General features: G+C 65.1%; 1 protein-coding gene across 1 annotated transcript in view; it reads right to left on the bottom strand.

Annotated features, from left to right (window-relative positions):
• Positions 1–270: 270 nt before the first annotated feature.
• Positions 271–13,882, bottom strand: part of MUC5AC (mucin 5AC, oligomeric mucus/gel-forming) — a 34,549-nt gene continuing 20,937 nt past the window's right edge. Inside the window, 21 exon segments of the mRNA XM_047774060.1 lie at positions 271–715; positions 717–879; positions 1,299–1,407; positions 1,526–1,586; positions 1,729–1,848; positions 2,122–2,220; positions 2,307–2,426; positions 2,810–2,847; positions 2,960–3,061; positions 4,128–4,231; positions 4,335–4,422; positions 4,790–4,968; positions 5,350–5,557; positions 5,986–6,169; positions 6,277–6,527; positions 6,864–7,038; positions 7,517–7,719; positions 8,021–8,117; positions 9,120–9,168; positions 10,538–10,632; positions 12,682–12,954. Coding sequence (XP_047630016.1) covers positions 506–715; positions 717–879; positions 1,299–1,407; positions 1,526–1,586; positions 1,729–1,848; positions 2,122–2,220; positions 2,307–2,426; positions 2,810–2,847; positions 2,960–3,061; positions 4,128–4,231; positions 4,335–4,422; positions 4,790–4,968; positions 5,350–5,557; positions 5,986–6,169; positions 6,277–6,527; positions 6,864–7,038; positions 7,517–7,719; positions 8,021–8,117; positions 9,120–9,168; positions 10,538–10,632; positions 12,682–12,954 — 2,928 coding nt within the window. The 3' untranslated portion in view covers positions 271–505.

The raw sequence follows: 13,882 nt of genomic DNA, 5'->3' as shown, positions 1-13,882 counted from the left end.
CCGCCCCACGCCAAGCTTGCTTTGAGGTGATGAGCACGGAGGCTGGTGCAAAGAAGAGCGCCCCCTGCTGTCTTCTGCTCGGCCGGATGGATCCACGCCTTGAAGCCCTGGCGGGCCCCGCGGACCCCATCCTCCCGAGTACACCCCCTGCCATCTGCATTCACAAAGATGAGGCAACGGGCCTCTCCAAGCGGTCCTGGGCCCCCTCCGCCCTGCACCCCACTCCTGAGTTTTATGGACAAGCTTACAAACCACTCGGGGTCCACAAGCTGCAAAATGCTCCAAGTTTATTGACAAAATCGAAGGCCCTTTCCTGAGGCCCAGCCTCCAGGTGGCCGGCCGAGCAGTCCATGGCCACGTCCGCGGGGCCGCGGTGGAGCAGACCCTTCTGTGACAGTGAGGCCTGGCAAGAGGGAGCTGGATGCCCAGGCTGGGCCCCTGGACCCTGGAGAGGGACCGGGTGGGTGGACAGTGCATCTTAGATTCAGCCGCCTAGACCGGGGACTCAGGGGCCACTGGCCTTGGAAGCTGAGATTTGCAGAGACCGCACAGACGCTCTCGTCAGTGTGTCCAGGAGGGAGGGCCCGAGGGCAGGGCTGCGTCCGCCGGCTCTACTGGAGAGGCCGGGGCTGCGGGGCCCCTGTCCTCCAGAGCCTGTGCCCCGCATCCCGGCTGAGCTGGGGCTCCTCCTCCTCTGAGAGGCTGAGGTCGCCGTGGGAGTCGCACTGCTGGCCCACGCAGCCACACTTCTCTACCTCGGTGTAGCTGAAGGCCCGGCTGGAGCCGTCGGGGCAGTGCAGGGTCACGTTTCTCAGGGCCACCTGCAGCTCCTGGCAGCACTTGCACCTGTGCTCTATGGTGTTGGCCTCCGGAGAGTACCTGGGGGCAGAGGCCACTCAGCGCCAGTGCCACACAGCCACCCAGCCTCACCGGACGGCACCGTCGCACCACCCATGCTGGGGGCACACGGACGGTGTTTGGTGCTGGTCACGTGCTGGTGCCCCTGTGGCTTGTTCCAAGCCCCCCCGCCGAGGGCAAGGGAGGGGGGACGAGGGGCTCTCACCAACCAGTTGACCAGCAAGTCACCAACGGGGACCCTGAGCTCAGAGCCTCAGTAAACGGAAGAGCGTGATTCCAGATGGGCTGGGTGGGAGCCGCTGTCCCTGGACCCTCAGCCCAGCCCTCCACCTCATCCACTGGCCTGAGCCCTGGGCGGGCCCCGCTGCGCCTCCCCAAGCAGGACCCTCTGTGGGTCGGGTGGGGGCTGGTCTGCGTCGGCTGAGCCGGGGCTCACTTACATGGAGGCGGTGTCCCCGCAGTTGCCCTGGCAGTAAGTGAGGCGCACGGGCCCCGCGGAGCGGCAGCTCTGCTGCTGGAGGACCTGGTGCTGGTGGTACACAGCGCAGCCTGGGGAGGAACATGCCGGGGGTGGGGGGGGGGTGCCAAGGTCAGCGCTGGCCTGGCGCCCAGGGCCTCGGGGGCAGTGGGACTCGGTGCCCCCCCCCCCGCAGACACGCCCACTCACTGCTTTGGTTCGATGGGGGACAGAACAGGCAGCAGCCATCCTCGCTCAGCTGAGCCTGGTCCTGCGCCAAGAAAGGGCGCCGTCAGCGCTGGAGCAGCCCAGGCGGGCACGCAGACCGGGTGCGGGCCTGGCCGGTGCGCGAGGGCAGGGCCACTCCGCCCGGGCCTCCCCCGCCCCCCGCGCTGTCCTCTCCCGGGACTCACCTTAGCGCAGGTGAGGGGGGGACATGCCTTCCTCGTGGTCACCACCACCAGCCCCTCCTGGTGCTTCTCACACTCGTGTGTCACGCAGCGGTTCCCCGGGTCTGACCAGGACTCGCCGGGCTGCAAGGAGGCCCGCCGGCAGGTGAGGGCTGTGTCTGTCCGTCCGTCCGTCCATCAGCCCCAGCTGCGGGCTCCCCCAGCCCCTGCCCTGCACGTGCCTCGCGTTGGCACTGACGGCTCCCTAGGACGCTGCCCACATGGCGCCCCCGCTGTCGGTGTCCCAGCCTTCTGTGCAGGGCTGGGGCTGGCCTTCCTGGAGCCCCGGGTCTAACCCACCCAGAACCCACCCTAGGCCCGGAAGCCCTCTGGCTGGGCCCCGTGGCCGCCACTCACGTAGAAGAGGTGGGCGGAGCTGTCGCTGGTGTTTGTAACACAGGCCACCTGCTTGCAGAACCCGCAGCACTGCCCTTGCCGCTCCTGGTACTCGAAGCCCTGGGGGGAGGGGGCGTGTGGCCTGAGCCCGGCGGGCGGGCGCTGGCGGGCTGCAGCCGGGGGAGGGCGCAGGGGAGGGCACTCACCACGGGGCAGGTGCTGCAGATCTGGGTCTCACAGCTGATCGCGAACGTGTCCGACTCGGGGCCCCCGGGCACCTTACACCGGCAGGTTTCACACAGGGTTGAGGAGACCACAGCCCCGGGCTGGGGAGTTGGGCGGCAAGTGAGGGAGCCGGGAGGAGCCTGGCGGCCCAGCCCTCCAGGACGTCCCCTCCAGGCCTGGCCCTGCCAGGCTGACTCGTCCCCCTGGGGTGACCCTCCGCCATGCCTCCTGGCGGTGGTCCTGGACTTGGGGCTGGGCCCCCGGGCTGTGCCTGCAGGAAGGTCCCCTGCTCCAGAGGACGCGGCCCAGAAAACCAAGGCCGAGGGCCTCGTCCCTCTCAGGACAGGGATCGTGGTCCCAGGAGAGCCCACGGCTTTTCCGAAGGCCGCCCGGGCCCACGGGAGCCCAGCCTCGGGAGAAGCTGGCAGCACAGGGCACTCCGGTCCCTGTGCACCACGAGGGCCTGGCCTTGGGTGGTTCTTACCTGGTACAGGGTACCGTTGACGCTGCAGGAGGTCCAGTCTGCACGGGGAGAGATCAGACCTGCAGACCCGCGCTTGGTGCCCTGCCCCCGCCACCGCCCGTCCCCAGGTCCAGCTCCCAGGCCCGGGCTCCTCCCCCGCCAGACACTCACTGCAGCTGTAGCTCGGGCAGCAGGCCCCCTCCTCATAGGTCAGGACGAGGTGGGAGCCCTCAGGACATTCCACGGGCACCGGGCAGCGTGTGGCATTGCAGGCTGCATGCGACGGGAGGGGCGTCAGGGCTCTTGCCTCCCACCCCAGCCCAAGAGTGGCCCCCAAGGCTCTCCAGGAAGGCTGACCACCAGCAGGCAGGTGGTGGGCTCTGGGGGGGCTGCTCACTGCCTCTAGGGGTGAGGCTTCCGGGCAGCCTGGGCACAGGAGCCCCCTGACCTCCACACGCCTTCTTGCTGGGGGTCAGCCGACGAGGCCACAGAGGGGAGGGTGTGCCCCGGGGCCAGCACCCTGGGACCCTTCAGGGCAAAGCTGGCCCGCCCAAAGCCTGGGGCTTACCGCAGCTGTACTGGGGACAGCACTGGCCGCTCTGCAGGGCCTCGGGCACAGGCACGAGGCCGGGCTCCTGGCAGGCAGGGGGCAGGGGGCAGGTCTGCCTCCGGCAGCTCACTGTCCGTGAGTGGCCATCACAGGAGCACTCCTGGCAGTCGAAGCTGACGGTGTGGCCAGGCTGTGAGTGGAGGGACATGTGAGCCCCAAGCCCTCGGTCACCTGCCTGTCCCGGGGCGGCCGTGCCGGCGGGAGGGGCAGGGAGCCAGTGGCCTAGGGCTGCAGGGGGTCTTCGCAAGCCGGGTGTGGCTGTGGGCTGGTGGGCCCAGGAGGTGTGGGAGGTCAGGGGACTAGAGGCCCCCCCCCCCCCCGCTGCCACCGCCGCCGCCTTCAGAGCAAGTGGATGGGCATATGGAGGACAGGCCCAGCCAGCACCCTCACCACCCCGCACGGCTCCCGGCGACCTCCTGCATCTTGCTGGGGAAGCCCATCCTCCTCCCGGCCCCTCCTCGGAGTCCCCAGCCCCCCAAGGAGCCACACTCACCTCCACAGGCTCCCCGTGGGGGCCCAGGCACCCTGGAGGGAAAGGGGGAGGGTCACTGCCGGGCAGCACAGCCCCAGCCCGTCAAGGGCCAGCCCGGTGTCGGGGGCCGGGGCGGACCCAGGCCGCAGCGAAAGCCCTGGGGTCTGGCTGAGACGCGCAGACCCCGAGGGAGCAGCTGGTCCTGGCGCTAGCATGCAGGACGCGCCCTGCCAGCCTGAGCCCAGCCCGGAACGTACAGGAGCAGTCGGCCGGCACGCAGACCTCGGAGCCCGTGCTGAAGCGCATTGTGCCCTGGGGGCAGAAGCAGCCTTCCGTGATGGAACCGGCCTCCGGAAGGGCCCTGCAGGGAGCCGAGGGTAAGCTGTGGCCCCTCCGGAGCCGGAGCCGGAGCAGCTGGGAACGGCGCGGGGGGGTGGGGGCGGGCGGTGAGGGCAGGTGCTTACAGAGCGTTGGCGCTGTCGTTCATGTAACAGTAGGGGGGGTTGGACGGGCCGCAGGGCTGGAACACGGTGTCAGCGGGGCAGGGGAAGGCTGCACGGAGGACAGAGCACACCTGAGCCGGGGCGGGGGTGGGAGAGCACCGCAGCAAAGCCCAGGCTGGGTCGGCCAGGGAGCTCTTTGAGCCAGGTGCCTGCTCTGTGCCCTGCAGCAGCCGGCATGTCGGAGCCCTCGCCTGCCACCCTGCACCCTGGACCCAGGCCCTCTGACCTGGGTGGCGGCTCTTTTCTCTCCAGGAAACGCATGCACTCTGTCCTGGACTCAGCCCTCCTCCCCCCAGAAGCCCACCGTGACCACCCAAGCCCACCCACTGATTGCCCAGCGTGCCTGTCCCCTGGCCACACACTGACGGCCCCTGCCCCACAGGAGGGGGCTCTCCGAGCTGGGGAGAAGCACTCACGGCACGTGTGGTTGGTCCGGCCCCTCCAGTCGATGCACACGCCCAGGGAGGCACAGAGCGCGGCGTACAGCTCCAGGCCAGAGCACAGCATGTCTGTGTCAGGCATGTGGCAGTGGTCGAAGACGCAGCCTTGGAAGTATGGCCACGGAGGGATCTCCGCGTGGCACGGTGCAAAGACCCTGCGGCCCAGGGACACACGCTCGGGGGCGGCTCTGCTGTGGGGCCGCGGGCTTCCCCAAGGGAGGGGCCTGGCTAGAACCACCACGTTGTGCCAGGCGACCCGGCTTCAGGGGTCATCTGTGTGCAGTGGGGCAGGCGTTTTCTGGCGGCAACACAGTTTTCTTTCTGCAACTGCCCCCGTCTCCCACCCGGCACACTGGCTGCTGCCTCTGCCTGAGGACGTAGGCGGGGACCTCCCTGCACCAGCCCCGGCCGCTGAGACTCCGGCTCCCTGGGCAGCCCCTGCAAGCCCGCCTCCCCCGTCCCCCTGAAGGGTGGGGCCCGCAGGACTACTCGCCCCACCCCCTCACCCAGTCCCAGCCCCTGCCCAGGAAACTCACTCGCTCAGAATCAGCTGGCAGATTGGCGAAGGTGGGCACGAGGTGGGCGGAGTCGTGGGCTCCACCACAGTGGGCGTTGGGGGAGGCGCGTGGCAGGGTGGCTGGCCAGGGAGGGTCACCTTCCAGTGGCTGGACATGTCGGAGCAGGAGGCCACCACGGCGCCCCCAGGCAGGCGACACTCGTCCTTCTGGTCATTGGTGCAGGTGCCTGGGGTGTGGGGTGGGGGGGCGGTCAGGCACGGGGACCACAGAGGCACCTGCCCCCCCTCCCCCGGGTGCAGCATCCCTGAGCTGGGGGTCAGCCCCCATATCTCTGGGCAGCCGGTGCTGCGTGGCCGTGGGACGGCCCCTGACCTCTCGGGGCCTCCTTCTCCCTGCAGGAAGCCGGGCCCAGGGGCAGCTCCCCAGGAGGTGTGGGCCTCAGGTGTGGGTCACAGGGCCAGGCCCCTGTGCCTGTCGCCGCGCGATCTTGGTGCAGCAGAGTCGCAGGCGGCCTCGGCCCCGGCCGAGAGCGCGGATTCGGAAGGACACGCCCCAGGCCCACCCTTCTCACGCCGGAGCCTCTCGGCCACGTTCGATGACCAGGGAGAGGGCCCGGGTGCAGAGAGCCGGGCGGGGTCGGGGCGGGACGCTCACCGCACTGCCCCTCCGTGTTGCTGGCGAACTTGCTGAAGGGCACCTCCACCGAGAAGATGAGGCCGCTGAACATGACCTGGACGCCGAGCTCGGGGATGGCCACGTACATCTTGATGCCGACCTGGGAGACGACGAGGCCGTCTTTCCGGAAGCCGGGGCTCACCACCTCGCTGTTGAAGATGATCTGGACGGGGAGACGGCGGGGGCGGGGGGGGGGGGGGCGGTCAGCCGCGGCCGGCGCCCCGGCCCGGCTGGGGCGCGCGGGACGGCCCGGGGCGGGGGGGGGCCCACCTGGTTGGTCATCACCCCTCGGACGGGCCTGCGGGTCAGCACCACGCGGTCCTGCTGGTACTCGACAATGATGGACTGCGGGCAGGACAGCCCGTCCTCGGCGCCGCAGAAGTAGTTGTCCACCAGCACCCGGAAGTGCCCGTACACGGGCACGATCTGCTGCACCAGCACGTAGGTGCAGTTGTCCAGGAAGGTGTAGTAGGTGCCGTCGAAGGTGATGTAGTGCGGGTCGCCCCAGCCGCTGCACACGCCTGCGGGCAGGAGCCACCTTCAAGGGCCGCACCGCGGGCGCCCCCGCGGGCTCCCCCGGGCGCGGGTCCCAGTGCCCAGGGAGCCAGCACCCACCCTGGCACCAGGACCCACACGCCAGCAGCCACACAGAACGCCGTCCAGGAGGAGCTTGATGTGGCCGAGAGGTGGGAGCAGACCCCCTGCCCCGCCCCAGGGCTCAGAGCACCAGCAGGGCTCCACGGGGCACCCCCGCTGCTGCCCGCATCTGTCCTGGGGAGTCCCCCCCTGACCCCGCCACTCCAGCACAGTTCCGGCCCCAGCCGCCTGGCGCCCGCCCGCCCAGTGTGCCGGCTCACACTGGCACTGGTAGTCCTGGCAGCAGCCCTCTGGCTTGGCCACCTTCACCGCGGGGTAGCCATTGGCACACGTTGGCTTCTGCACCTTCGGGCAGTGGCGCGGACGCACGGAGATGACACCGTTGCCCTCGCAGGAGGCCTCGGTGCAGTTGGGCATCGGCCAGGTTTCACCCTTCTGTGGAAGCAAAGTCAGCTGCAGGGCCCTGCCCCTACCCCCACTGGCTGCCAACCCCTGGCCCCTTGGGGCTCAGCGCTGGCCTGGGTCTCCCCCAGAATAGACCCTCCTCCCCCATCCCCGCTGCCCCTGGGGGCTGCACTGGCAGGAGGGTCTCTGGGGTGTGAAGGCCGCCTCCTCCCCGATCTGCCCGTTTCCATGGTGTCCCCCAGGCCTGGACTCCCCGTCTCCGTGCCGTGGCTGTTCCCGCCCCTCTGGCCCCATGGGACCTCAGGAGCCACGCCCCCCCCCCCGGCCCCGCCGGCAGTTCTGGAAGAGCACCAATGGCCTCTTCCCAAGGTCAGCCTATGGTCAGCCTGCATCGGCCCAGGGCCTGTGACCTTCAGCCACACTTGACCCCACAGCACAATTGGAAAGAGGCCGAGCACCCCTGCACGGGCCCCTGAGCCCCTGCGAAGGGCAGGAAAGGCGAGATTACCATTCTCGGGGGGACGGCATTGGGGCATCCATGCTGAGGGACGCGGGAGGAGGGGGAGGACCCGGGTCGGGGCGTGGACGAGGCGGGAGGCGGCCTGCTGGTGGGACAACTCAGGTCTGTCCGCCTGACCACGCGGCAGGCCAGGCTACACACGGCGTAGTAGCAGTGGCCCGAGAGGTCGGTCTCTTCATAAATGATGGATCCTGGAACATGAAGAAGCAGGTGGGAGCTCCCAGGCCAGCAGCTGACGCCTAGGCAGGGCTTTCGCCGGGACCACACTGAGAGGGATCCAACCAGGCTGCTGGTACACTGGGTATACCAGCTGGGTGGGACTGGCAGGGGGCCTTCCACCCAGATAGGAATCGCAGACCCTCACAGATGCCTTCGTGGGTCCTGCAGGCAGAGCCCAGCCCCTCGGCCTCCCATCAGACACACAGCCTTCAAGAACACAACAGCACCGGCCACGCACATAAGCACACGTCACACACCAGGCAGATCACCCACCTGCGGGGTACAGCCTGTCGGACACGCTGCAATAGCAAGTCTGGCTGGAGGGTGATGGGGAGCTGGTGGATGTCGCCAGAGACGGAGTAACCGTGGGCTCATGGGGAGAGAAGGGCAGGGGAAAAGGAGACGAGGGGGAGCGGCTTGGCTGCACAGAGGTGGTGCTGGATATTGGAGGTGAGCTGGAGCTGCTTGACTGCACAGAGGTTGCACTGGTGGTTGGAGCCGAGCTGGAGCTGCTTGGTTGCACAGAGGTGGTGCTGGATATTGGAGGTGAGCTGGAGCTGCTTGTCTGCACAGAGGTTGCACTGGTGGTTGGAGCAGAGCCTGAGCTGCTTGGCTGTACAGAGGTGGTACTGGATATTGGAGGTGAGCTGGAGCTGCTTGGCTGCACAGAGGTTGTGCTGGGTATTGACGATGAGCTGGAGCTCCTTGGCTGCACAGAGGTGGTGCTGGATATTGGAGGTGAGCTGGAGCTGCTTGTCTGCACAGAGGTTGCACTGGTGGTTGGAGCAGAGCTGGAGCTGCTTGGCTGCACAGAGGTGGTACTGGATATTGGAGGTGAGCTGGAGCTGCTTGGCTGCACAGAGGTTGCACTGGTGGTTGGAGCCGAGCTGGAGCTGCTTGGCTGCACAGAGGTGGTGCTGCTCGTGGCCCCGTGGGAGCTGGTCTCAGTGGGGCTGGTGACCCTCACGCTGGTGGTGGTGGGAAGTGTGATCGGGCTGACAGGGCAGTCTTTCTTGGGCTCACAGCAGAGCACACGCACCTCATAGTTGAGGCAGATCCTGAACTTGCCCCCCTGGTCCTGGTTCCTGCACACCAGGCCCACCTCCGGCCTGCACTCCACCACCTGGCCCAGCTTCTGGATGCTGACCTCGGGGCGGTTCTGGGCTCGGCACTGCAGGTCGCTGATGTACTCAGGTTGCCGGCAGATCTTTTGTCCGCTTCGGAGGATATTGCTGTAGGTCTCAAAGTCTCCTCCGTGGGGCCCGGGGGACGGGAAGTCCACGTCGAACCACTTGGACCAGAGGCACTGGGGCTGACACGGCGTGGGGCTGCGTGAGGAGGAGGTGGACCCAGGAACAGAGGTCGAGATTGCACTGGTGGTAGGCGCTGAGCTGGAGCTGCTTGTCTGCACAGAGGTTGCACTGGTGGTTGGAGCTGAGCTGGAGCTGCTTGGCTGCACAGAGGTGGTGCTGGGTATTGACGATGAGCTGGAGCTGCTTGTCTGCACAGAGGTTGCACTGGTGGTTGGAGCAGAGCCTGAGCTGCTTGGCTGCACAGAGGTGGTACTGGATATTGGAGGTGAGCTGGAGCTGCTTGTCTGCACAGAGATGGTGCTGGATATTGGAGGTGAGCTGGAGCTGCTTGTCTGCACAGAGGTTGCACTGGTGGTTGGAGCCGAGCTGGAGCTGCTTGACTGCACAGTGGTTGCACTGGTGGTTGGAGCTGAGCTGGAGATGCTTGTCTGCACAGAGGTGGTGCTGGATATTGGAGGTGAGCTGGAGCTGCTTGGCTGCACAGAGGTTGCACTGGTGGTTGGAGCAGAGCCTGAGCTGCTTGTCTGCACAGAGGTGGTACTGGATATTGGAGGTGAGCTGGAGCTGCTTGACTGCACAGAGGTTGCACTGGTGGTTGGAGCAGAGCCTGAGCTGCTTGTCTGCACAGAGGTGGTGCTGGATATTGGAGGTGAGCTGGAGCTGCTTGGCTGCACAGAGGTTGCACTGGTGGTTGGAGCCGAGCTGGAGCTGCTTGGCTGCACAGAGGTGGTGCTGGATATTGGAGGTGAGCTGGAGCTGCTTGGCTGCACAGAGGTTGTGCTGGGTATTGACGATGAGCTGGAGCTGCTTGGCTGCACAGAGGTGGTGCTGGATATTGGAGGTGAGCTGGAGCTGCTTGTCTGCACAGAGGTTGCACTGGTGGTTGGAGCAGAGCTGGAGCTGCTTGGCTGCACAGAGGTGGTACTGGATATTGGAGGTGAGCTGGAGCTGCTTGGCTGCACAGAGGTTGCACTGGTGGTTGGAGCCGAGCTGGAGCTGCTTGGCTGCACAGAGGTGGTGCTGCTCGTGGCCCCGTGGGAGCTGGTCTCAGTGGGGCTGGTGACCCTCACGCTGGTGGTGGTGGGAAGTGTGATCGGGCTGACAGGGCAGTCTTTCTTGGGCTCACAGCAGAGCACACGCACCTCATAGTTGAGGCAGATCCTGAACTTGCCCCCCTGGTCCTGGTTCCTGCACACCAGGCCCACCTCCGGCCTGCACTCCACCACCTGGCCCAGCTTCTGGATGCTCACCTCGGGGTGGTTCTGGGCTCGGCACTGCAGGTCGCTGATGTACTCAGGTTGCCGGCAGATCTTTTGTCCGCTTCGGAGGATATTGCTGTAGGTCTCAAAGTCTCCTCCGTGGGGCCCGGGGGACGGGAAGTCCACGTCGAACCACTTGGACCAGAGGCACTGGGGCTGACACGGCGTGGGGCTGCGTGAGGAGGAGGTGGACCCAGGAACAGAGGTCGAGATTGCACTGGTGGTAGGCGCTGAGCTGGAGCTGCTTGTCTGCACAGAGGTTGCACTGGTGGTTGGAGCTGAGCTGGAGCTGCTTGGCTGCACAGAGGTGGTGCTGGGTATTGACGATGAGCTGGAGCTGCTTGTCTGCACAGAGGTTGCACTGGTGGTTGGAGCAGAGCCTGAGCTGCTTGGCTGCACAGAGGTGGTACTGGATATTGGAGGTGAGCTGGAGCTGCTTGTCTGCACAGAGATGGTGCTGGATATTGGAGGTGAGCTGGAGCTGCTTGTCTGCACAGAGGTTGCACTGGTGGTTGGAGCCGAGCTGGAGCTGCTTGACTGCACAGTGGTTGCACTGGTGGTTGGAGCTGAGCTGGAGATGCTTGGCTGCACAGAGAGGGTGCTGGATATTGGAGGTGAGCTGGAGGTGCTTGTCTGCACAGAGGTTGCACTGGTGGTTGGAGCAGAGCCTGAGCTGCTTGTCTGCACAGAGGTGGTACTGGATATTGGAGGTGAGCTGGAGCTGCTTGACTGCACAGAGGTTGCACTGGTGGTTGGAGCCGAGCTGGAGCTGCTTGGCTGCACAGAGGTGGTGCTGGATATTGGAGGTGAGCTGGAGCTGCTTGTCTGCACAGAGGTTGCACTGGTGGTTGGAGCAGAGCCTGAGCTGCTTGGCTGCACAGAGGTGGTACTGGATATTGGAGGTGAGCTGGAGCTGCTTGGCTGCACAGAGGTTGCACTGGTGGTTGGAGCCGAGATGGAGCTGCTTGACTGCACAGAAGTTGCGCTGGTGGTTGGCACTGAGCTGGAGATGCTTGGCTGCACAGAGAAGGTGCTGGATATTGGAGGTGAGCTGGAGCTGCTTGTCTGCACAGAGGTTGCACTGGTGGTTGGAGCAGAGCCTGAGCTGCTTGGCTGTACAGTGGTGGTACTGGATATTGGAGGTGAGCTGGAGCTGCTTGGCTGCACAGAGGTTGTGCTGGGTATTGACGATGAGCTGGAGCTGCTTGGCTGCACAGAGGTTGCACTGGTGGTTGGCGCTGAGCTGGAGCTGCTTGTCTGCACAGAGGTTGCACTGGTGGTTGGAGTCGAGCTGGAGCTGCTTGTCTGCACAGAGATGGTGCTGGATATTGGAGGTGAGCTGGAGCTGCTTTGCTGCACAGAGGTTGCACTGGTGGTTGGAGCAGAGCCTGAGCTGCTTGGCTGCACAAAGATGGTGCTGGATATTGGAGGTGAGCTGGAGGTGCTTGTCTGCACAGAGGTTGCACTGGTGGTTGGAGCAGAGCCTGAGCTGCTTGGCTGCACAGAGATGGTACTGGATATTGGAGGTGAGCTGGAGCTGCTTGACTGCACAGAGGTTGCACTGGTGGTTGGAGCCGAGCTGGAGCTGCTTGTCTGCACAGAGGTTGCACTGGTGGTTGGAGCTGAGCTGGAGATGCTTGGCTGCACAGAGAGGGTGCTGGATATTGGAGGTGAGCTGGATGTGCTTGTCTGCACAGAGGTTGCACTGGTGGTTGGAGCAGAGCCTGAGCTGCTTGTCTGCACAGAGGTGGTACTGGATATTGGAGGTGAGCTGGAGCTGCTTGACTGCACAGAGGTTGCACTGGTGGTTGGAGCCGAGCTGGAGCTGCTTGGCTGCACAGAGGTGGTGCTGGATATTGACGATGAGCTGGAGCTGCTTGTCTGCACAGAGGTTGCACTGGTGGTTGGAGCCGAGCTGGAGCTGCTTGGCTGCACAGAGGTGGTGCTGGATATTGGAGGTGAGCTGGAGCTGCTTGTCTGCACAGAGGTTGCACTGGTGGTTGGAGCAGAGCCTGAGCTGCTTGGCTGCACAGAGGTGGTACTGGATATTGGAGGTGAGCTGGAGCTGCTTGTCTGCACAGAGGTTGCACTGGTGTTTGGAGCCGAGCTGGAGCTGCTTGACTGCACAGAAGTTGCGCTGGTGGTTGGCACTGAGCTGGAGATGCTTGGCTGCACAGAGAAGGTGCTGGATATTGGAGGTGAGCTGGAGCTGCTTGTCTGCACAGAGGTTGCACTGGTGGTTGGAGCAGAGCCTGAGCTGCTTGGCTGTACAGTGGTGGTACTGGATATTGGAGGTGAGCTGGAGCTGCTTGGCTGCACAGAGGTTGTGCTGGGTATTGACGATGAGCTGGAGCTGCTTGGCTGCACAGAGGTTGCACTGGTGGTTGGCGCTGAGCTGGAGCTGCTTGTCTGCACAGAGGTTGCACTGTTGGTTGGAGTCGAGCTGGAGCTGCTTGTCTGCACAGAGATGGTGCTGGATATTGGAGGTGAGCTGGAGCTGCTTTGCTGCACAGAGGTTGCACTGGTGGTTGGAGCAGAGCCTGAGCTGCTTGGCTGCACAGAGGTGGTACTGGATATTGGAGGTGAGCTGGAGCTGCTTGTCTGCACAGAGGTTGCACTGGTGGTTGGAGCTGAGCTGGAGCTGCTTGGCTGCACAGAGGTTGCGCTGGTGGTTGGCACTGAGCTGGAGATGCTTGGCTGCACAGAGAGGGTGCTGGATATTGGAGGTGAGCTGGAGGTGCTTGTCTGCACAGAGGTTGCACTGGTGGTTGGAGCAGAGCCTGAGCTGCTTGTCTGCACAGAGGTGGTACTGGATATTGGAGGTGAGCTGGAGCTGCTTGACTGCACAGAGGTTGCACTGGTGGTTGGAGCCGAGCTGGAGCTGCTTGGTTGCACAGAGGTGGTGCTGGATATTGGAGGTGAGCTGGAGCTGCTTGTCTGCACAGAGGTTGCACTGGTGGTTGGAGCCGAGCTGGAGCTGCTTGGCTGCACAGAGGTGGTGCTGGATATTGGAGGTGAGCTGGAGCTGCTTGTCTGCACAGAGGTTGCACTGGTGGTTGGAGCAGAGCCTGAGCTGCTTGGCTGTACAGAGGTGGTACTGGATATTGGAGGTGAGCTGGAGCTGCTTGGCTGCACAGAGGTTGTGCTGGGTATTGACGATGAGCTGGAGCTGCTTGGCTGCACAGAGGTTGCACTGGTGGTTGGAGCCGAGCTGGAGCTGCTTGGCTGCACAGAGGTGGTGCTGCTCGTGGCCCCGTGGGAGCTGGTCTCAGTGGGGCTGGTGACCCTCACGCTGGTGGTGGTGGGAAGTGTGATCGGGCTGACAGGGCAGTCTTTCTTGGGCTCACAACAGAGCACACGCACCTCATAGTTGAGGCAGATCCTGAACTTGCCCCCCTGGTCCTGGTTCCTGCACACCAGGCCCACCTCCGGCCTGCACTCCACCACCTGGCCCAGCTTCTGGATGCTGACCTCGGGGCGGTTCTGGGCTCGGCACTGCAGGTCGCTGATGTACTCAGGTTGCCGGCAGATCTTTTGTCCGCTTCGGAGGATATTGCTGTAGG

The sequence above is a fragment of the Phacochoerus africanus genome, chromosome 4, assembly GCF_016906955.1.
Source record: "Phacochoerus africanus isolate WHEZ1 chromosome 4, ROS_Pafr_v1, whole genome shotgun sequence".
In the NCBI taxonomy this organism is placed as follows: domain Eukaryota; kingdom Metazoa; phylum Chordata; class Mammalia; order Artiodactyla; family Suidae; genus Phacochoerus; species Phacochoerus africanus.
Note: the sequence above shows the minus strand (reverse complement) of the source record. Positions and strands in the feature narration are given on the sequence as shown.